Below are 23,691 nucleotides of genomic sequence, written 5' to 3' on the forward strand. Positions count from 1 at the left end.
ATTTAACATGGCTTATTTCTGGTACCAGCCAGTAGTATCATGACGAGGAAGCACAGAACAAACTGTTGCCGTATCATCCTGTCGGTAGCAAGAACATAAACACCTCTACGCCTCTCTAGTTGTGAGCTTGCGAGAGTGTGACACTTCCAGAACAAGCACTTCGTGAGCTTGAGTGAGTTTTGAGCAGCGTCTGTAGACAATAATAACCTCTTAGTTGGAGCATGTCTGTGCTGCTTCCAGAAAAACTCGAGAATATACGAGTGGAATCGGTTGGCCAGTTCAAGAAAGTTAATACAGATGCTTCTGCATCCACTATGGATTTTTTTAACTTTATAATTCGAATGGAATGAAATGGTTTTTTGGCGCTGACTATGTGGATTTTTGGCGGTGGTGATATGCCAGTTCTGTGGCATGAGATGATCCCTTGGAAGTTGGTATTCATGAACCAATGCCAGGTGAGGGCAATTCTGCCCCCATCTGTGCGCCTGCAAAATGACATCATCGAGATAAATTTGGGTAAATTAACCTATGAAATTATATAACACTAGTACCATCGCGGTTTGAAAAGTGGCGAAATGTCATTGGGGCTGGATGGCACTGAACGAAACTGGAAGCGATGCTGCGTATTCCGTTTCCAACTAGTCCTCCGGATGTACAAGCACTTTATTTCCAGTGAGGTGGACACACATGCATTATTTGAACTGACGAAAGCATCGGTAACATTAATGAGGGGAGGGGGCAGGAATGGTTATTTCATTGACTGATTTAAAGTGCATACAGAAAGATGCAACCAGTTTTGCGTTATAGGCACTCAATAATGGTCTAAAGAATGTCATCAGGAAGCATCTCTGCTACTAAATTTATTTATATATTATACCTAATGTTTTTACTGGAGACTTCCGTGGCTAAGATACTTTAGTCGTTACCTTAGATGATACAGTTGCCATTTCTGTTATGGTTAAACTGTTGCTGTAAGGGCTGTTTATAGAACAAAATTAAATTCATTTTGTTTAATGAACTACCATTGATCGGAACCTCAGCATAAAAGCGGGGGCATTTCTGAGGCAAATAAGCTACCCATGGAAAGCTCCCTAACTTTGATAAGTCAGATTTTTTTTAAAACGTTCATAAATTGATTCCAGAAACTTGCGACTGCTGAATATCAGAGAGCTGACAGATACAATGGAGTTGTTGGAATTTAAAGAACTCGTTCTTCAGCAAATAGATACAACAAACTCGTTCTTAAAGAACCAGTGGCTTTCTACCATACAAGATATGTTTGTGAAGGTGAGTAAATATTTGTCAATAACCGGTTACAATTAAAACTAAACACATGTTGTAGTGCAGTTTTATGTCCGTATCAGTTCAGACCTTTCCCCAAACTACTTCTAAATCATTATTAATAGACAAACATATAAAACAAAAAAATATAGTAGGAAACATTATACATTAGTAAATACTAATTATTAAAGAACAGAATATTTGCCGCGATAATGTAGGAAAGGAAATTTTGTTGATGATATATAAAAATACATTAATGCATTAAAATAGTATAATTACTTTTGTTTAAAATATAGATTTTGTGGAGGAGAACATTTATCTCATAAAAGTTTCAAAATAATTATCTTTGATAAAGGATTACAAAAATACATAGTAGCTACTAAAAAAATCTCAAAGATGAGTTTCAAGTACATTCTAATGAGTAGTACAATTATAGCAAGAAATATTACTAAAATCTTTTATACCTAGGTATTTAATCATAAAATACCGCACTAATTAACATCGCAGTATCTTATTTCATTGGTAAAAAAATGCTACTAATCCTCTTGCATAATTTTTCTTTTTTCGAAATGTCAGTATAGCATAAATTATTTAGTCAAGTACTGTGTCCAAGTAACTGGCCAGAAGGTGGACAGCTAACATGTTATTTTTTTAGAGTAGAGAGAAGTTCTTCCTCTACTGAAATGTGGCAATGAATAACAGCAATGTACATTTATGGACATCTGCTATACTCTTCAGTGTCTTTTTCCTCCAGAAAATTTCCCTTTTAGAACAAACTAACCAGCTGTAATAACTGTTTACATGGCAGCCCTGAAAGCCCACTACAATGCATGTAACGTATTTCAGCTTACGGTCGATGGAAGCTCCTGTCCCAGGTTCAACAGGAAGTGCCAGGGAGCCTGGGCTAAACTTGCGAATTTGCCAGTAGCTCAGATACAGCCTGTCCTACTTTATTCTCGAAAATAGCTATTAAGTTTTTCATTAGATAGTAAACTAAGAAATAAGAGATTAAAACAATTTTATATGTATCAGTTATTGAATAACTTCATGGAAGCATATAATATAAATATAGTTGATTGCATGAAAATGATAAGGTGATTTTAATAAATTGTTTTCCATACGGTTGGTGCCTTAAAGGGACTTCAAATTCAATGGTATCAAGAGCAGTCATAAAGAGTTTCTTAATATCTATAAATAACTGTCCTATGCCATAACAAAGTAGCCTTTGGACCGTTAATTTCTAACAGATATAAACACGAAACGTGTATTGATCAAAGGTTGTGGCTTGTGACTTTAAGCAGCATTCCTACTATAATCTGGTGTTGTGTGCTGCTCAGTGTGACCAGAAGTCGTTGCTGCCCAAACCACACGAGCGACGACGAGTGAAGTGCTTCTACAACTGTCTGGCGGTCGTGATGGCTCACCACCTCCAGTCCCTGTGCTTCAGGTCCATCGAAGACTACACCAGCCTGATATGCGACCCAGAGGTGAGATGTTTGGTAGCTATTACTTTCAAGAAGCCCACCTACTTGCAGTTTTTGCCATTTGTTCGTGAAAGACGACACCAGCAGGAACAGAAACTGCCCTGGGATGTCTGTGTGCAAGGCAGTGAGATAAGGCAGCTTTTTTCCCATCGTCCCCCATGCCGGTATGGAAATTTTAAGGGGGCGGTAATGTAATTACATTGGAGGAAAGAGATATGGGGGAATTATAGAATTTTATTTGGAAGTTTTAAAGACATTCAAAACCAATTTGACCTTTTTCCTTTCCCATAGCACAGTTTTTTCTCTAGTTAGTATCATAATACGAGAAATATGATTTATCTTTAAGTTTCTTTTTTTCGCGTTATAAAAGAAAGAAAATACATTCAATTTACGCTTATTTTAAACAATATGCGGTAGAAATTATGCAAAGCAGTGGGCTTCTTAAGGTAATTGACTAGCTGAGACACCAAATTGACTTGAAGAAAATAGTTATTTATAAATTAAATGTTCTCAAATATGTCTGCTCGTGAAAAGCAATGGGTATCAGGAATGTAACACTGGGAGGAGGTGTTAATGCTAATCCAGTTGGTGGCCTCGAACTGCTGTAAAGGGGAGGGTGAAAGGCTATTTGTTAAATACAAGCTGGACTCGGACGTGAACCCAAGAAACTAGTCCGAGACCCTCAAACGGACCTTTTGGGAAATGACCCAGAGTAGGATGTGTTGGGACAGTTTAAAATTCTAATGCCCAAGCAAATGGGTCATTACAGCTACAGAAACGTGATTAAAGCATTCCTAACATTAGGCGTAACAATATGAGGAGACCTCTCAGGTAGATCCTCCCTACATCTATGACAACTACTTCCTGATGCTAATAATAGATAATATATTCATTTGTGAACAAAGAGGACAGTGCCAGAAGATTAATATGCATCAGGTTTTTCAATGACTGGTGCATCCTACTGCACTAGATTTAGCTACAGGATGGTGTACTATGGTTTCGGACTCCTTATCTCTTCAGCTCATGGGATAAGGCGAGGAAATTTCCACATGGAGAAATCCTGGTGTCAAATTACAGGTACTGTGGTGGCCTTGGATCCGAGCTGTAATAACTATGAGAATATATTTGGCAAGATAATCCTTTACAGTGCTGCAATTGCAGTAGTGTCCTCTGATTCTCCAACAGTCCTGGGGGTGCATTGCCTGAAGAGTTTTGGAGACCATGCGAACAGCTCCGATTTTTGTATTGTAATGTGTATACCTGGGAAGAAGGGCCTCAACTGCGAAAGCAGAATGAGTATTTAATTTGGGTCGGGTTCAGAATCACTGAACTCTGAGTCACCACAGATGGTGTACAAAGTGTCGATTGAGAAAGGAGAATAGGAGTGTGGATGGTTACTTACCTGTCAGCATCGGGACCTAGGTTTCAGTAAGTGTAAGGACAATTGGCCGAAAACGGTTGGCCTTAATGTTTTATTTTGTGGTTTTCTCAAGCTTGACCTACGGAGCTCTCTTCCTTCACAGGGCTCGTGATCGCAGGTATGCACAGTTCCTTTCAAGGTTATAATATCCCTGGGCTGATCCACGAAGTGAAAAGTAGCTGCGAAGTTTCCTTAAGTAAGCAGTGGATACGAAATTATGTAGGACTTGTGGCATCGCTGGCTCCGATTATGGTAGTGCACCTAGCAAGATGTCCCCATTTCGAAGAAGGGATCCAAATTCCATTTAGGTTAAGAAAATACATAGCTACATTAAATCAAGCTACAGCCTTAGGTGTGATATACCGAAGAAATGAGTTCGTCAGATCACTCTCCTTGCACTAAGGTGATCAGGGTTAGGTTTCTAGCAGGGTAGAACCTGGATATTTTGCATTGAGGTTAAAATGTTGTTTCCAATCGTTTTCTTTCAAGTTACATTTCCTTGCAAATTCCATTACTATTAGATTTTTGGCCAATCATTCCGTTTCATTCTTCATGCGAGGCAGATTCGGATGTGATATGCCATCGCTCGGGGTTCAACCCCACACGCCACTCATTTTGAACACGGCTGGTTTCAGGTGAGCCCGAGCTTCTTGCTTCACCTGTTCTACGAGGAGGAAGAAGGCTTCGTGTTCAAGCCGGGCTTCCGGCAGTTCGACGACGTGATCCTGGGCCTGTTCGACGACATCGTGCGAGCCTGCGGCGACATACCGCGCGTCGAGGGTCAGCTGTACCTGGACTCCGCGGCGCCCGAGGTCCTGAAGGTGACGTGGAGTGCTCACGCCAAGCCTCGCTCTTGTCGCGTCTCACTCGAGGCAGCGCCTCCCTCCAGCCGAGGACACGACATGTGAAGAAAGGGCATCTGAGCTTTATTGCTGTGCCTCCTCCTCCCGCAACAGTGCCCACAGTAGATCTACGCACGTCTGCATTATGCAACAAACGCACGCAGCTTGTGCAGAAACGATCGGGAACAAAACTAAACATGTTTTGATAACCGTGACATATTTCTACAATATCAGGACTCAGCGATATTATTTCTGATCGTTTTATAAACCTTGAACAGATAAGAAATTTGCATTGTTTATCCCAATACTGACTCCTAAGGAGAATAGTTTGAGTTTAGTGTAGTAAGAAGCTTTATCTCTTTGTCCGTATCTGTCACTACGGGAAATTTCTGGAAACATGCTGCTAATGATTGCTGTGTGCTTGATAAGAGTGATTCAAGTCTTGCTATCAGAGTTGGTAAGTAATTTCTCCTGTCCATACATTAACAGTCTTGGGACGGTTGTGAATATAGCTGTTTCTCTCCACACGTTCTTGGACTGAGTCTTAAAAAAGGGGAATATTGATTGAAAACATTATTTTAGACATACGCCACAGCGATAATAGACCAGACCGACTATGACGATCATCAACCTCATTACCTCGGACAAATACGTGCATCCGAATAAAAATCCAACTTCCAGATTGCATGCAATGTGTGCCAGACTATGGAAAATAACCTTAACCACATACCAGACAAAACCACAAGCACACTCCTGCCCGTCAATGTGTACCCCACATTTAAGTATGTCCTTCCAAACATCCACAACCCAGGCATGCCTTAACGACCTATAATCATCTCTTGCAATCCTCCATGTCAAAAACATTTTTTTTAAAGATATCATTCTTAGGCGCTTTAAGGAAAAATTACGAGAGTGAACTTTTTACTATGCGCGCGCACCATGCAACAAAATGTTTACAAGAAGTTGGCGGATCCACTTGTATGGACATAAACCCATACAGTCACTTTCTTAAAATTTAGGGGACATACTAAACGTATTTGTGTGCCAGATGAATATCTTATGATAGTCAAACTACTCTTGAAATATATTTGATAAACTTAAATGTTCATATTAAAAGGTAATTTTAAATTTTGTAAAACCTAAGGGCACTGGTATTACAGCAAAATACATATTTTCATTTTCATTCTGTAAGGCTTCGTAATGCTGTGGCCATAGTGTGCGGTTAATAAGCTGAAGGACCGCGGAACAAAAATCGCCAGTGGACATATTTTTTTACTTTTTTTTAAATTACAGATTACTGGATTATACAAGTTGTACTTTAAGCATATATATATGAAAACATTTTATTTGTTTATCGCATTGCTATAATATTATTTTATACAACATGTTTACATTAATGTTGAATACTGAGTTCTTATTTAATTAACTTTGGTTACAATAAATTTCAAAAATAGTTTAGTTTCTTAAGTAAAAAAAGAAGTATAACTCATAACGCGCGTACATAAGTGCACACATCGGTTTTTTTAAAAGTAGCAATGGGTGTGTATCCCGAACGACGTGTTAAGCGTTTCTCTTCTGCAGCCATATTTAATTTCCAGCGAAGTGGTCGTCGGTGACTGTGCGCTCGTGGGTTGCAGCCCATCATCCCAGTGGAGACGGTGAACCGGGCCAAGAGGAGGGTCCTGGTCGAGCTGTACGTCCAGCGCGACGGGCCGCGAGACCTGCTCAGGGACTTCTACCCCTTCCTGTACCTCGTCGATGGCACGGTGCGCCAGCCACTCCCTTCCCACCGCGTTGTCACGGGCAGGGAAGACGGGTTCGCAAGGATACAGTTCCATTTGCTACTAATGTTTACCATCACTAATTAAATAAGCACACTTAAAAATGTCTGTTCACAAATCACTAGGTATCTGTCCAGTCCACAGTTTGCACTCATCACTGGAGCTAGGCCCCCCACCACGCGCCTGTCCACACACACAGTCTCGCGCCGCTCGCCGAACTTGCACTCCACTCTCCCGCCTGTTGGAACTGCCGCGGAGGCCGGCGTCGCCGCTTTTATACCCGTGGCCGTCTTTCTGGAACTGGCTGGAGTGGTTGTGACGTGTCGCGTCATCCCAGGCCGACCCGATGCTCGAAGCTTCCAGAACGCCACTGCACGGGGCGGCCTCAGTGAGCCCGCGGGATTCTCAAGGCCACTCAGGGACAGCGCCGTGGAAGGGCGGGCGCGGGGAAGGGGGGGGGGGCGAAGTCTAATCCCCGAAGGAATGCGTCAGTATCGGGTACCTGGCGCACGTCGCGCCCTGGCCTCCCGCGTTCGAAACAATACCATATGCCACGAGAGCGAAAACTAGTTTTTTTTTGTATGACACTTAGGATAGTTACAATGCGCTCTATAGTCTGTTTCACGCTTACATTGCAGTGCAGAGTTAATGGCGACCACTGTTGCCATATTGTTTCTACCCAGGTTGACTATCGTTTATCATATAATTTCTAATATATTTTTAATTTTACGGTTTATTGATTTTTTAAGTTCGTAAAATAGTGTTTACTGACAATATTATTTACATTTGTAGTCATTCTGACCGAGAATAATAATTAAATGCTAAACATCATTTATTATTTTACAGGGGAAACTATTAGTAACAGTGACTCACTATTAATAACGAGGCATTCAATAACAGTCAGTCACTATTAATAAGGTATTCAATAAAAAAAATGCGCAATGTTGAAAAGAGCCAAACTTCTTGATATTAAATAATATAAACCTAATGTTAACAAAAACTGTTGAAACCAAGATGGCGTCTTTTAATTACATTTCCCCTATAAATAAAAAATAATAATATAATAATATGGTGCTTTTGGTGAAATTCAAGAGGAAAATGTATTTCCGAAATTCTCATTCTATATTTCACTTTACAAAATACCATTTTTCCGATAAAGTAAACTAATTTTCAATACATTACAAAGTTATGGCTCTATGGTGTAGATCTGGCAACAGAGCACGCCGAAATAAGGACAGCACTTATGGCAGAAATAGTGCATAGGAAAGAGAAAGTCGTTAGAGTTTCGAGAAATTTTTCTTGAAAAGGTTTTTAATAAGTTTTCGTATGAAAATGACTGTAACGACAGAAATTCTAATTCATACTTACCAACTATCATCAGACGTTATCAAGCACCATGTCCGCAATGTTTTTGGACGGAACGGTTTGGCGAGGTTAAAAAGTGACCTGAACTACGTCACAGCATGCAGTCTCCTGACAGTTCCTAACTCCGTGTTTAAATGTGCGCATGTGGCCGGTCTACCTTGCGACCAAAAGAAACCGCGGTATTTCCGTGTGTCTGCGCGCCAGACCCGGGAAGCCTATGATGTACATTCTATATTTCACAGACCCGAATACTCACGTTGGCAAGCCTTCTTTTCACGGGCGAGAGAGCCATTAAATTTTGCGGTAGATTAGGATAGGTTAGCTACATTATAAATACTTTAAAACATTGTTGAAGGTTGGTTATATTAGGTAAGTATTGCTACATTAAAAAATACTGTAAAATCATTTTATGGTTGCTTAGCAAATAACTTTTTAATATGTAGCTATCCAGGGCCAGGAAACCGTTTACATGATTTCACAGTATCTTGAATGTAGCTATCCTTCCCAATTCAACCGTCCACAATGTTTTAAAGTATTTATAATGTAGCTAACCTAACCTAATTGACCATTAGTTATCATGAGTTGTATATTTATTTACAATGAAAAAAAAAATCCCGAAGATGCACGATCGGGCGTTTGGCTCTCTCGTCTGTGAAAATAAGGCTGGCCAACGTGAGTATTCGGGTCTGTGCAATATAGAATGTACATCATAGGCTTCCCCTCCAGACCCACGCAAGTGCTGTTTACGAGCGGGGCATTGCTGGGGGTTTGAGCGCGAGACAGCTACGGGACACGGTCAGAGGTACGGACATCCCCCCCCCCCTCATCCACCACACACCACAAGGATTTAAAAGAGAAAAATCAGAATAAGAATATTATAGCAATTTTGATTCATAAGTTTGCAGATATATTATTTTTAGAAGGATTATTGCAATACTTAGTGGGGTACAATTATTTGTTTCCTCCCCGACACAGACCATCATGGCTCGTACACAGAAGCGCAGGGATGGTTTTTGCAAGAAGTCTGTGTTTAACGCCCGTTCGCACACGTGCCATTAGTAACAAAAAATATCACACGCGTGTTTAATGTATTTGATAACATATATATGACTATTTGAACGAAATCAAAATAATTTACTCGAGAACAAATAATCAAAATAAGAAAGTTTATTTTTTTTTTTTCAAACAAAATTACTATGAGTAAACGTTGGAGTTCTAAAAGTCAGACTAGATGTTCCTTGAGATTTAAGCGTGGCAGTAAATTTCCTTTAAATATCAATACTACTAAAAGAACTTCTGATGGAGATATCGACATGGTGTACAGGGACGTAGCCAGGGGGGGGGGTTAGGGGTTCAAACACCCCCCCCCCCCGGAAGCAACAAATCTTTAATTAATTTCTTATTCATCACTCAAACAAATTTCATATTAAAATTAATAAAAAAAATTACCATTACAATATTTAAATTTAAGTACCGAAAACTACTAAAAATAGCACTATTTTACACCTTAAAATCCAAATTTTCACGGGGGAGGACCCCCGGACCACCCGCTTTAATACGCGGGGGAGGGGGGCCATGCTTCTTAACACCCCCCATACACAAATCCTGGCTACGCTACTGCCGGTAGTTAGGACTATATACTGTATTTTTACTTCAAGTAATATTAAATAAATTTCATTACGCTTTAATACGGAGGGAGGGGGGGGGGGGCGGCGGCGTTATGCTTCTTAACACCCCCCCATACAAAAAATCCTCGCTACGCCACTGCGACGGAGGTACCGCCGCGTGCGCGCAGGCCGGCGACCAGGTGGGCTGGCTGCAGGACCCCGACGAGCAGTTGGACGACGTGGCGGCGCTGACGGAGCGCCTGGGCGTCGCGGCGCTGCTCCTGCCGCGCCAGGTCCTTCCCGAGGAGCGCGCCGGCATGTTCGTCCTGCGGCGCGAACCCGTCCTGGCCAAGATGGCGGCCGCCTGCCTGCGGCTGCGCGCCGACCTGCTGGACCGCGTGCAGGCCGTGTACGAGGCGCGGCGCGACCTGTGAGTCGCCCCTCCCTCCCTCCCTCCCTCCCCGTCGGCCGGGCGCAGGGGCGTAGCCAGGATTTCTTTCCGGGGGGTGTTTACTTACACCCTGCCCCAATACTAGGGAGGGGGGGTCCGGGGGCCCTCCCCCAAATATTTTTTTTATTTTAATGTGCAATTTGGTGCTATTTAAGCACTTTCGTTATTAAAATATTGGATTTGAATAACATAAATTTGTGTCCCGACTTTATGTTATTTTTAACGAGACTCTGTTGAAAACTCATTGCTGAATATTAAGGGTTATCGGCTCAAGGGTTCTTTCTTAGTTTTTATCTAAGTGCATTTGCAACAGCTAGACAAGTGTAAATTTTGTCATAAGTAGGCTACATATATATATATATTTTTTTTTTCATATTTCGGGGGGTGTTTGGACACCCAAAACACCCCCCCTGGCTACGCCCCTGGCCCGGGGGGGGGGGGTGTCTTAAGGGCTTCGCCCACCCGGGCACACACACACGGTGCGCAGAGCTTCAGGAAAAAACAACAACGCGATTTGTAAACTACTCAACTCATCCGAGTGGTGTCCGCTTACGAAAAAGCATTTAAGAGTTTGCTGAGGGCCGAAAAGTACTTTTGATTTTGGATTAAGTATTTAAACTGTATTTTTTAGAAGAGTTAAAAAATTGCTAAAAACGCATGTTTTCAGAGTAATCTTTAGGTGTAAAACAACCGGTACAGATCCTTGAAAGCACTTAAGGAACTTGCATTACACCTTTATCTTGATTTCTCCACAATATATATCGTTACGGTCACCGCTCAAGTTTCACAGTTACCCTGCGACGACGAGAAGACTGCGCGCCAGTTCGGAGCCTTGCGCTTAGAGGCTATGCCGCTCTAGAAACACCAGCGAGCGTCGCGCTTATCATCCCGCCTCAATAACACACATACACCTCTGACGAGGCGGGCCCCTTAGCGGACCCGTGTCTGTGCTAGCGCGACGCTCGCTGGCGCTTCTAACGCGGTGTCTCCTCTGGACTGGCGCGCAGTCTTCTCGTCGTGCTCACGAGCGGTGACAGTTACATTACATGGCGGAGAGATGAACATACAAGTGTAATGCAAGTCCCTCATGTGCTTTCAAGAATCTGTACCGGCTGTTTTATGCCTCAAACTACTTTTCGTCCCTCAGCGAACTCTTAAATGTTTTTCGTAAACAGACCCCACTCGGATATTTTGAGCAGTTTTCAAATCGCGCTGTTTTTCCTGAAGTTCTGCGCACCGTGTGTGTGTGTCCAGGTAGGCGAGGCGGGCCTAGCCGTAACCATCCACTGATAGTGAGATAGAGAGCGCGTGTAGGTTGAGCAGTAAATAAATAATATAAGAACACTCTTGATTCCAACATCGAACTTCACGTTTGCCGAAAGAGCTTCAAAATACAGGTCATGGCGGACGCAGGTTGAGCATGGTGCATTCCCGTGTTACGTCGCAGATGACCAGTTCATTGCAAATACACGTTTGATATTTACTGCGGAAAAGTACAAATTGCTTGTTGGATCAAAGTTTGTACACAGACGCTAGTATCGTTTTCCCTACATTAACTGAATTCTGCCAGTTCCACTGTCAGCAGACGAGCCGACGACGGAACAACTGCATGTGGGGACTTGGTCACACCAAACACTAGCACGGAGCGAGGTGGACGCTGGATGACTCCATTGTGAATCCCTTCTCCCGACTTTCATTCCCGTGATCTCCGGGGAACTCTGGAGGGGTTTCCTTAAAGAAGGAACATCCCTGGACGTCTCTTAGCTCCAGGGGCGCAACAACAAGGGGGGGGGGCAAGGGTATTTTGCCCCCCCTCTGAAACCTTGAAGTGGGGGCAAACCGGGGGGCAAAGAAAGTGCTGTGTAATCAATTTTTTAGATAGTAAAACTGCTTAAATAATAGCACCATTTCCCACCTTGAAATACAAATTTTCCCGGGGAAGACTTCCGGACCCCCCGCTTCAATAGGGAGGATCGATTTTTCTTTATAAGAATGGTATATTGCTGCCCCCCACCCTCTTTTGGAAATTTAGTTGTTGCGCCCCTGCTCAGCTCGGCCCACGTCTCGTCGGCGACGACGCCACCAGGGCAGGTAGCACGCGGGGGGAGGGGGGGGGTTTCAGGCAGATCGGGCACGGCCGGACGGTGTCCCCTGAGTCAGTGGCGTAGCCAGGATTTGTGTATGGTGGGGGGTGTTAAGAAGCATGCCCCCCCCCCTCCGTATTAAAGCGGGGGTCCGGGGGTTCCTCCCCCGGGAAAATTTGGATTTTAAGGTGTAAAATAGTGCTATTTTAGCAGTTTTCGGTTCTTAAATTTAAATATTGTAATGGTAATATGAAATTTGTTCGAGTGATGAATGAGTAATGAATGGTGCTAAGGAGAGGGGAGGGTTGTTTGAACCCCTAAAACCCGTCCCCCCTGGCTACGCCCCCTGCGGCCTGACGACCTCGCCGTGGGTCCAGGCTGGCGGCGGAGTGCCGCGACGTGGAGGAGCGAGCCGCCGCCGAGCCGGACAGCGTGGAGGCGCTGATGGCGCTCATCGAGTTCGTGCGCGGCGTGCAGGCCACGAGGATGCACGAGGTGGCGGAGCGCGCCGCCGACTACCTGCGGTTCTTCCTGTTCCTGGCGGAGCAGCACCGCGGCCAGCTGCCCGAGCAGGACCTGGAGGTCTGCAGGTGGGCGCTGACCTGGCCGCGCCGCATGGCCGCGGTTCTGGAGCAGCACCGCCGCATGGTGGAGCGCAAGACGCAGGAGCTGGCCGAGTCCTTCTTCGCCTAGCCCCGGGTCCCCGAGTACTCGCGCGCCTTCCATCGCTACAGTAACCTGTGCTTCCAACTAACTAGAGTACAGTGATCCAACACATCGTTATCTTTTCTTGGTTTCAAGAATAATAAGGGGCAAGTGGATGAAGGTGTTATGTTACAAAACTATTTATTTTGAGAAAAAAAAGGCTCCGAAAGTATTTTGTTTGCTACTTGCTTGCTTATGTGTACATAGCACCTTTATCAACTCGTAACTATGTTATTTTTATAAGTAAGAGGTGAAGGTGTCTTTAACCATTACATAGAATTCATCATAACACCTTCAATCCTTGGACTTAATGCAATTTTTTCAAAAAAAAATGTAACATAACAACTTCATCCACTTACCCCATAAATTATTATGCTTTAATGAAACATCAATTGAAATACAAAAATTTATGCGCAAATTATCTCCGAAAAAAAATATCGTTGGCTTAGTGGAAAAAAAATTGGCAAGTCCGTTTTTTTTTTGTGAAAAGAGTTAACTTCACAAATGAAGTTGTAATGGCAATATCTTCGCCAAGAAAACGTTCGGAAGTCCAAATAATGAATGATCGTGGACTTTTCTCTTCTAGCTTTATTTCGGCAAGTCCATTATAACGCTATTCTAGGAAAGCAAAACTTGGTAAGTGATCTAACAGTCTTATTTATTTTTCCAGAAATTGGACTGATCTACTTTTTCCACTAAGCCCACGATATATTCTTGCACGCAAAAAAAAAACATAGTAACTGGTTTCCAAAAGAATATTTTGTAAAACATATTCGTGCTGGGTTAGAATTTCTATCAAAACAAATTTTATTTAACAAATGCAAATATATTGTGAACATAGACTCGTGATGTGATATTTCCCTGGTCTGTTTGCGGTATTATGAACGATGATTAGACTGCAATGAGGCACACCAGCGTCAGCGGTTTCTTCCTTGTGATCGGCGACTGTCTGCCAGAGAAGCCATTGCCTCATTTGGCCGTTTCGTCAAGAAAGCGTTTATTTCCGCACAGAACGGCTGTGCTTTGTGAATCAACAGTAGCATGTACCTGAAAAAAATGTATGCTCGTACTTACGTACGCGCGTTAGAACTTATACTTACACGGCGTAATAAAAAACTAATTTTAATTTTTCATGCAAATTATAAATAAAAATAAAAATTTCAAATAAATACTCAATATTTAAAAGTGGCATAAATACGTGTGTGAACTTAATTATTTTATCTAGTAAAATAATTGGGATGAATTTTAATTAGTAATGAAATATCAATAAATATGCTGAACGTTGATTCTAAACTACTAAACCTTCCACAGACACTCCCTGCCAGCGACAATAGAAGCTTACAAGCAACCTGTCAACATTATAAAACCGGGAACATAAAATCGCTTGTATAAATAAACTTGAAAATGAACTTGAAAAAGTTTATAAAAAACAAACTTTTATCACTAGTATTCACAATAAATATATATGTATATTTTAATTATGTAAACCAGTATTCAGTATCAATCACAAACGTAAATCATCAAAAAGCACATGTATAATTTTATATGTAGCCTTTTTTCATTGATTGAAAATTTCGTTGCATGGTTCGCGCGCATAGTAAAAATTCACACTCATATATTTTTCTTCAAAACTCAACCAATCAAGAAACACAAACGATGTTACAGTATTTTTACTCTCAGCTATACGAGAATTATTTTCGCGAAAAATACATGTCCCTACCGGTAACAATTGCCATGAGCTGTCGTGGACCAACACATGTTCTTCAACAGGCGCCAGGGGCTTGTTGTGACCTCGGGCTGTTCCTGACGGACACAGCACCGCCCACCACGGGCGGGACTGAGCAACACAGAATCTGCGTGGCCAAAATCTACCTTTTCCACAAACTTGTGACACAGTCAATGATGTTCGCAGGCTTCCACGGCCATTGTCTGAAGTGGCTTGGCTTCTGGATTGCAGCCGCGTCCTTGGCGATTAATTCACCGACGTTTCGGTTGATAACAAAGGTATTGGTAGGTAACAATATTGAGTATGTAACTGCTCCCTGATGATGGCAACTGCAATGTCGACCGAAACGTCGGTGAATTATTCGCCAAGGACGCGGCTACAACCCAGAAGCCAAGCTACTTGCGGTACAGTCGTTGACAAATAAGTATCAAGGAGTCATGCTGAAAGAGAAAAGGGCGTGAAACGGATATTTTTTTTGTTCCTGTAATGAATCAAGGGCTTGGCACCCGGGTCCATGGGATAATATAAGACCGTCCGTCGCAGTAACTCTAGCCACGTGTATGATAGGCGTCCTCTGTAGCCCTGGTCGCTAAGACGTCTCGCATCATGTGGCGAAGGTCGTCGGTTTGATCCCAACACCCGGCAGGAATCACATTTATGAGCGCTGAGTGCAGTCAAGTGGTTCGGAGCCCAATACAGTCTTGGACGCTGAGTCGCCTTAAATCTCCGCGCACGACCGCGCAACGTTAAATCCAAATAATAACGGAATTGTTTGTGCCAACGCAGAGGATGTCTTGTATTTGTAAAATTTCAAGTAGTTTATTTTATCACTACGGTAAATAACAAACTATTATTAAAATACGCTGTGATGAACCAGACTCAGAAATAAATAAGTAACCCAGAATTTTTCAACATAATTTTCAGTAACCAGATCTTACAGCACATTTTATTCGCTGCTAGGTTTGCCCAATAGTAGTTATCAGCCTTGGACATCGTTAAAACACACTATGTCAAATAAAAATAGTGGAGTCGGATGACCTATACAATGTATAAACCGATCATTTCCAGCCACACTATGTGATTCTTGAGGTGATATATGTAACGATGAAGTGATGTTGGGGAAGGAAAGGTTACACCTTGAGAAAAACAACCCACCTCGCACCTAGTGTAACTCGTACCTCATTTGTTGTAGAAAATCTGAATAGTCGCAAAATTTATATTTTAAAAAATGTGCTGCAAAGTAAAAAGTGTGTTTTTTTTTAAAAAAAATATTTTATGATTCATGTCTCGTCAACAACAACGTCAGAGACAGTCACTAGCCCAATAAAACTTTTCAGAGCCTTGTAAATTAAGGGCTTATCCAGATCGAAACAGAAAAGAAGGAGGACGGGGGAATGCTTTGGAATAAAACATATTTCATGGTTGAAATTATTAAGACGTCTCACAGATGAAACTATGACTCTATTTTGTAATATATATATTTTTAATTATTGAAATATCAACAACCAAACTGTTAGTGAATTGTTAAAATATTAGTTGTTTATAAAATCTTTTTTCTATTTAATTATATTTTTTTACTTCGATAAGGAAGGCAGCCACTGTACCTTGTTCCCCAGGATATGTCCTTGAAGTGAACAATGGTGACGTTTTGTTGTTGTTACTTTAACGACCTGGACGTCTAGTCAACAGCGAACGCGTGACGGAAAAAAACTCAAAACAACACGAATGAGGAACATTGGGGGAAGAAATAAGCAACGGCCTGTAATGAGATGACATCCCCATGCGTCGCTTGTAGTTGTTTTGGCAAACCACGAGAAACATAAACCGGGGCGGACGAAATGGGACTCGAACCCAAGGCGTTACTGAACGTGATTCCAACGTCTCGTCGCTGCGCTGGTCGGTCCCACGCAAGGACACAGACACGCGCGACTGCGCACCTCCAGCGCCAAGTGAAGGCATGATGGGAGGTGCGGATCTCCCTGGAAGCGCAACGGTCACCTCGTCTTCTCTTTTTTAATCTCTCGCAGCCACATTGTTCCATGTCACAAGCTTCAGCACCGCGGGGGCGGGGGGGGGGGGGAAGCTTGAATAATTCAGGAGCCCCAAGTGGCGCTGATGAAACGCCCCGGAATTTCTGCCGTTCGCACCTAGCGCCGCTTCCCCCCCCCCACCCCCCTCCCACCCACCTTTTACCCGTCGCGGTGGCTGCCGGGTAATTCGCTGACCCAGCCTCCGCATGGCTCCGCCCACCGCCGGAGATGGGCAGGAAAAAGCGTTGAACTGCGAACGGGGTGTGGACGCAGGGGTGGCCAAAGTCTCCCAAAGCGACTGCCTGACGCAACCTTCGTTGTGGCGCGTTAAGAACAGAGAGAATTTTACAATTATTACAGGCATTTTAGGGGACATGGAATGGTTTAACAAAAATAAATAAATTACAGGACAACTCCAACGAGGAAAATACTATAGGACAAACATAAATCGCGCATTTCTGGGAAAAAAAAGGATATCCTATAATCGGAAAGAAAATACTAATTACATTGAGATGAATCATTTATAAGTATTAAAATCGTTAATAAAAACCAATTTAAACGACCAAACAAACGCTTATTTCGGAATGAAAAAAAAACTCATCAAAATTTTCACGATACTGGCAGTTTGGTCAGTGCTGGGCATATCAGCTGTCTGTAAAGAAAAGTGTTGGGTTCACCGCGTGCTTTTGAAATTCGGCCCTTGCAGTTAGGCAGTCCACTCGCGGTCCGTGCTCTGCGGGGCGCCTACCCCTGGCGGCAGGGGTCGTCTAGGCAGCAAGGGCAAGCTGTCCCGGGCTATTGAGAGCCTGCCCCTGCAGTTAGGCAGTCCACACGCGGCCAGTGCTCTGCGGGATGCCTACCCCTGGCGGCAGGGGTCGTCTAGGCAGCAAGGGCAAGCTGTCCCGGGCTATTGAGAGCCTGCCCCTGCAGTTAGGCAGTCCACACGCGGCCAGTGCTCTGCGGGATGCCTACCCCTGGCGGCAGGGGTCGTCTAGGCAGCAAGGGCAAGCTGTTCCGGGCTATTGAGAGTCTGCCCCTGCAGTTAGGCAGTCCACACGCGGCCAGTGCTCTGCGGGATGCCTACCCCTGGCGGCAGGGGTCGTCTAGGCAGCAAGGGCAAGCTGTTCCGGGCTATTGAGAGTCTGCCCCTGCAGTTAGGCAGTCCACTCGCGGCCCGTGCTCTGCGGGATGCCTACCCCTGGCGGCAGGGGTCGTCTAGGCAGCAAGGGCAAGCTGTTCCGGGCTATTGAGAGTCTGCCCCTGCAGTTAGGCAGTCCACTCGCGGCCCGTGCTCTGCGGGATGCATACCCCTGGCGGCAGGGGTCGTCTAGGCAGCAAGGGCAAGCTGTTCCGGGCTTTTGAGAGTCTGCCCCTGCAGTTAGGCAGTCCACTCGCGGCCCGTGCTCTGCGGGATGCCTACCCCTGGCGGCAGGGGTTGTCTAGGCAGCAAGGGCAAGCTGTCCCGGGCTATTGAGAGCCTGCCCCTGCAGTTAGGCAGTCCACACGCGGCCAGTGCTCTGCGGGATGCCTACCCCTGGCGGCAGGGGTCGTCTAGGCAGCAAGGGCAAGCTGTTCCGGGCTATTGAGAGTCTGCCCCTGCAGTTAGGCAGTCCACACGCGGTCAGTGCTCTGCGGGATGCGTACCCCTGGCGGGAGGGGTCGTCTAGGCAGCAAGGGCAAGCTGTCCCGGGCTATTGAGAGTCTGCCCCTGCAGTTACGCAGTCCACTCGCGGCCCGTGCTCTGCGGGATGCCTACCCCTGGCGGCAGGGGTCGTCTAGGCAGCAAGGGCAAGCTGTTCCGGGCTATTGAGAGTCTGCCCCTGCAGTTAGGCAGTCCACTCGCGGCCCGTGCTCTGCGGGATGCCTACCCCTGGCGGCAGGGGTTGTCTAGGCAGCAAGGGCAAGCTGTCCCGGGCTATTGAGAGCCTGTCCCTGCAGTTAGGCAGTCCACACGCGGCCAGTGCTCTGCGGGATGCCTACCCCTGGCGGCAGGGGTCGTCTAGGCAGCAAGGGCAAGCTGTCCCGGGCTATTGAGAGCCTGCCCCTGCAGTTAGGCATTCCACACGCGGCCAGTGCTCTGCGGGATGCCTACCCCTGGCGGCAGGGGTCGTCTAGGCAGCAAGGGCAAGCTGTCCCGGGCTATTGAGAGCCTGCCCTTGCAGTTAGGCAGTCCACACGCGGCCAGTGCTCTGCGGGATGCCTACCCCTGGCGGCAGGGGTCGTCTAGGCAGCAAGGGCAAGCTGTTCCGGGCTATTGAGAGTCTGCCCCTGCAGTTAGGCAGTCCACACGCGGCCAGTGCTCTGCGGGATGCCTACCCCTGGCGGCAGGGGTCGTCTAGGCAGCAAGGGCAAGCTGTTCCGGGCTATTGAGAGTCTGCCCCTGCAGTTAGGCAGTCCACACGCGACCAGTGCTCTGCGGGATGCCTACCCCTGGCGGCAGGGGTCGTCTAGGCAGCAAGGGCAAGCTGTCCCGGGCTATTGAGAGCCTGCCCTTGCAGTTAGGCAGTCCACACGCGGCCAGTGCTCTGCGGGATGCGTACCCCTGGCGGGAGGGGTCGTCTAGGCAGCAAGGGCAAGCTGTCCCGGGCTATTGAGAGTCTGCCCCTGCAGTTAGGCAGTCCACACGCGACCAGTGCTCTGCGGGATGCCTACCCCTGGCGGCAGGGGTCTCCGTGTCCCGGGCCGCTCGCAGCCTTGTACACCGCCTTCACCAAGCTTTCACCAGGTTTGCTCCCGCGCCGCTAACGAAGCCTGGACACCCAGGCAACATCGATATTCGTGCAGCTACAGCTCCATTGGGCGGGCGATCAGCTCAGAGGCAGGTATATATCTCCAGCCCTCGCCAATTTTTGTGTGTTAGGGATTCCATTGCATTCCGGTATATTGGGGTAGACAACAAAACAGTAATATGCCCGACAGGGAAATATTCTCGACTAGTCCGAGAATTGAGCGCGGGACCTCTGGATAATCTGTCAAAATCTCAATACGCAGAGTCAACAGCTTAGAAGCTGGAGTTTACCCTTTTTTAATACAAATAATGTTTCAATGATTAAAGAAACACAGAAAATAATACATAAATTTATTAACTATAGTTAATCATAATTTTCTGTGCCATTGATCAACACTTCTTTTGACCTAACTCGAACCCTGAAGTATCACCAGGGCTGTCGCGAGAGAGTGTCACCCGGAGTGTTTTGAGGGGGGGGGAGGGGGGGGGGAGGCAAATCCTCGGGGCTCGGGCACAGGAAGGTCCAGTCGAGTTTCGAGATTATTTTTAAAGCTTGGCTCTGCTGTGATAGGTCAAAATTTTACAAGTATATTATTAATATGATTCAAAGGAAACCTTAAAATTTATACAATAAATGCAGATAACGGTTACAGTTATTGCGTTTTAGTTTCTCTCGACGACCCAGAGTATCACCATCTCTTTTCCACGAATGTTACGCATAAACTCAACATTTGTATCGTCACAGCTTCGAGAGCCTCGATCTCTGAAAGATTATTAAAAACATAACTTCATTTACCATTAGTAGTACAGTCATCTTAGTCAAAATTAGGTAAGTATCTCGGAATTTGAGATACCCAGCTATAAAATCGTATAAATTTGTATTTGGACATCCTAAAAGTTGTCTCAAAATCTACATATGGTAGGGTGTATGCGAATATTAAAATCTAAGGTCAAAGGCCACAAAAATCAATTTCTTGCACATTATTTTTTGCAAATATCTAATTTTCTATGGGGTTTTAGCTATTTGTATTTATAGTTAATATTGTAGAGGATTAAATTCCCTACAACGTTTGTTTCAAAAATATTTTTATACGTTGAATCGTTTTCGAGACAGAGGGCGGAGAGCGCGCGGTTAGAGCGTTATTTAAGGTCAACCGGTAGTCCAGGTCAAAAACACGCCATATAAAGTTTATTAATTATTGATAAATACATACATAATTATTAATAATTTTTATTTTTATTAACTAATACATTATATTTAATAATTATTGTACTTACATATCTATTTTAATTAAGTATCAATTTATTTAATAACACTACCTGCCCGTGTAGTTTATGGTAGTTATAGAATTGTTAAGGAAAATACTTAAATTATATTTAAATTTTAATGTAATTAATATTAATAACTTCTTAAATAAATAAAAACGAAAGAAATAAATCCTTAATTAATGTTTTTATTAAATAATATCATTCCATACATTTATGATTGTGGAAATTAAAAAAAAATTAATACAAATGACAAGAACTACAACTTATAATTTTAATTATCTTCGTCTTCTTCATCGTCGTCTTCCGATTGCTGTAGTTTTTCAAAGTCCTCTTCTTTATCGTCTTCAACGACATTTGTCTCCAGGTCTTCCATGATTTCGGGGTCAAAGGTTCTGTCTTCATTGACATCGCTCTGATATGGTAAAGCATTGAGACAAGCTTGCCTATTACACTGGCCACAAGCTAAAGAGCACTGACACCCCGATTTCCTGCATCTACATCGCGAACCACAACCACTCTTGCAGATGCATAATATTGTGTTGAGAAATTCCTCTGGAGCAGGTGCTAAAATTGTCGGGATAGGTTCCAGGAATTCGTTACGCATTGTCCAACCCCATTCCTGGGGTTCCAAATCATGCCCTAACCAAGTTTGAACTTGATAATAAACACGATTGAAATCTTTTTGGTTATAGGTATTTTGGTCTTTTGGTTATATGTCAATGGTAGACAGTTTTTACTAATGTAAACACTTCGGCACTTTTCATGCACTTTTAAAGATTTTACGGTTTTTAAATGATCAATGTGACCGTCGTTTCGTTCGATACTTGCAGTTCTTAAAGTGTTTATACTGCGCACTACTTCAACTAATTATTCACCTTCCGAATCTGACTTGTTACTTAAAAAACACATATCAGTCATAGCTCTTGAAATTGTACGTCCGTAGTTTCCAAGATACGATTCAAAACTAACGAATAACCAAGATTTATAGAAAGGGGTTCCCTGAAAAAGAAGACGGTCGTAATTATACAATACAATTGAACATATGTCCCAACTGGCTATAAATAAAAAGCATCGTACTATATAATAGGTGTCCTAATTTCTAGGTATAATTCCCAAGTATAATTTTTAACTTTATGAAAGAATGTAAGAGTTTACGGATTTTAAAGAAGATGTTCTTAATTATTTTCTATTTAAAATGTAATTAGTGTAAATGAGAATATAATTAAAATGTAATTAAAGTTTGTCCCTTAGTTATTTTTCAATATAAGAAATCGGTTTTAAGTGTTATTGAATAGATAGATATTTAATTAATGAAAAAATATTAGATATAACGCAATAGTTAATAATAATGTATTTATCAATAATTAATAAACTTTATATGGCGTGTTTTTGACCGGGACTACCGGTTGACCTTAAATGATGCTCTAACCGCGCGCTCTCCGCCCTCTGTCTCGAAAACGATTCAACGTATAAATTTTTTTTGAAACAAACGTTGTAGGGAATTTAATCCTTTACAATATTAATAATAAGTACAAATAGCGAAAAACCCATAGGAAACGAGATATTAACAAAGAATGTATAAACAAATCGATTTTTGGGACCTTTGACCTTAGATTTTAATAGTCGCGTACACCCTACCATATTTAGGTTTTGAGACAACTATAGGATGTCAAAATACAAGTTTATACGAGTTTATAGCTGGGTATCTCAAATTCCGAGGTGAACTTACGAAGATGACTGGAATGTAGGGTCCGTTCTTTTGACGGATTGTCTCTCAGGTTGCCACAAGCAACTAGTGTCGATAAAAGGGGGGGGGGGGGGAGGTTCTCTCCCCTTCTGTTGCCACCGACCGACGCGACAGCGCCGTCTTCACGAGGCTACGGCAATCCGCAGCACCGCGCTGTTGTGCGGGAGGCCTGCTGCGTCCCACTGCAGGCGCAACTGCTTTGCGCGGGAGATAGCCTACCATATCACACGTGCTTCGTCCGTGTACCCGACTGCTTGTTAGCCACTGCACTTCACACTTGTGTCGAGTGTCACGACATTGTCGTGAAGGCCTGGCTGGCTCTCAGGGTGTGTCTTGAAAAGAATAGCGTTTCTATAATCGCAGAAGTTAAGTCGAGGGCATAGACTTACGGCCGGTAGTTCATGGTTACAAGAGAAATAACCCAACACCTCTGTAAAATATATTTAACGAACCAAGAATTGGCTTTTTATAGTTACATATTTATGTGTGGACCCATGATAAACATCCTATAAAACATTAAGCATCAAACATACATACAACCACACAATGAAAGTCACTCTAAAGATACAATATTATTAAAACCATATATGTGCTTGTACATAAGAGAGTAGTTTATTTGCTCAAAAGTTTTATTCCAAGCAAAATATTAACTAATTAAAAAGTTGCGTATTTTCACATATACCAACAGCGTACACTTGAGGGAACAATGTAATTGAACGTAGTTATCAATCAGGGACCTACAACAACAAACAGACTTACAATCTTCTACAACCATGTTAACAAATCTTTGCGAATAAAATATAATATTAAAATAACAGCCACATCATTGGTAAAATTACTGTCCATATTAATTTTTGACGTGACGTCTAATAAATCGATGAACGCCGGCTGCACGCACGAAAAAGTGTCCCACTACGGATGTCCCACTACGGATGTGTTCTGTTTGCTCATTGTACGCATGCGTGGCATCTCTCTTCCACTCGATTGGAACAACCATCGATTTGACTTTTCAATCATATTTTCGTCGTTTGAATTATTAATATTATGTAATTTAACGATCGTCCACCGATTTTCAGCACAATCGGTAGGGTTATTTAAAAGTAATGTTGAAAATTCAAATACGTTTTGAACCAACAATGGTGTTTTACAGTTACACATAATAATTCAAATT

General features: G+C 43.4%; 1 protein-coding gene across 1 annotated transcript; it reads left to right on the forward strand.

Annotated features, from left to right (window-relative positions):
* The first annotated feature begins 1,275 nt into the window (after positions 1-1,275).
* LOC134541823 (dynein axonemal heavy chain 7-like) lies at positions 1,276-13,092 on the forward strand. Its single transcript, XM_063385518.1, has 5 exons — positions 1,276-1,287; positions 2,619-2,768; positions 4,821-5,006; positions 6,665-6,793; positions 12,693-13,092. The coding sequence occupies exons 1-5, from the start codon at positions 1,276-1,278 to the stop codon at positions 13,050-13,052; spliced, it is 837 nt and encodes a 278-aa protein (XP_063241588.1). The 3' UTR covers positions 13,053-13,092.
* The last annotated feature ends 10,599 nt before the right edge of the window (positions 13,093-23,691 follow it).

This window comes from Bacillus rossius, assembly GCF_032445375.1.
Source record: "Bacillus rossius redtenbacheri isolate Brsri chromosome 4 unlocalized genomic scaffold, Brsri_v3 Brsri_v3_scf4_2, whole genome shotgun sequence".
Lineage (NCBI taxonomy): Eukaryota > Metazoa > Arthropoda > Insecta > Phasmatodea > Bacillidae > Bacillus > Bacillus rossius.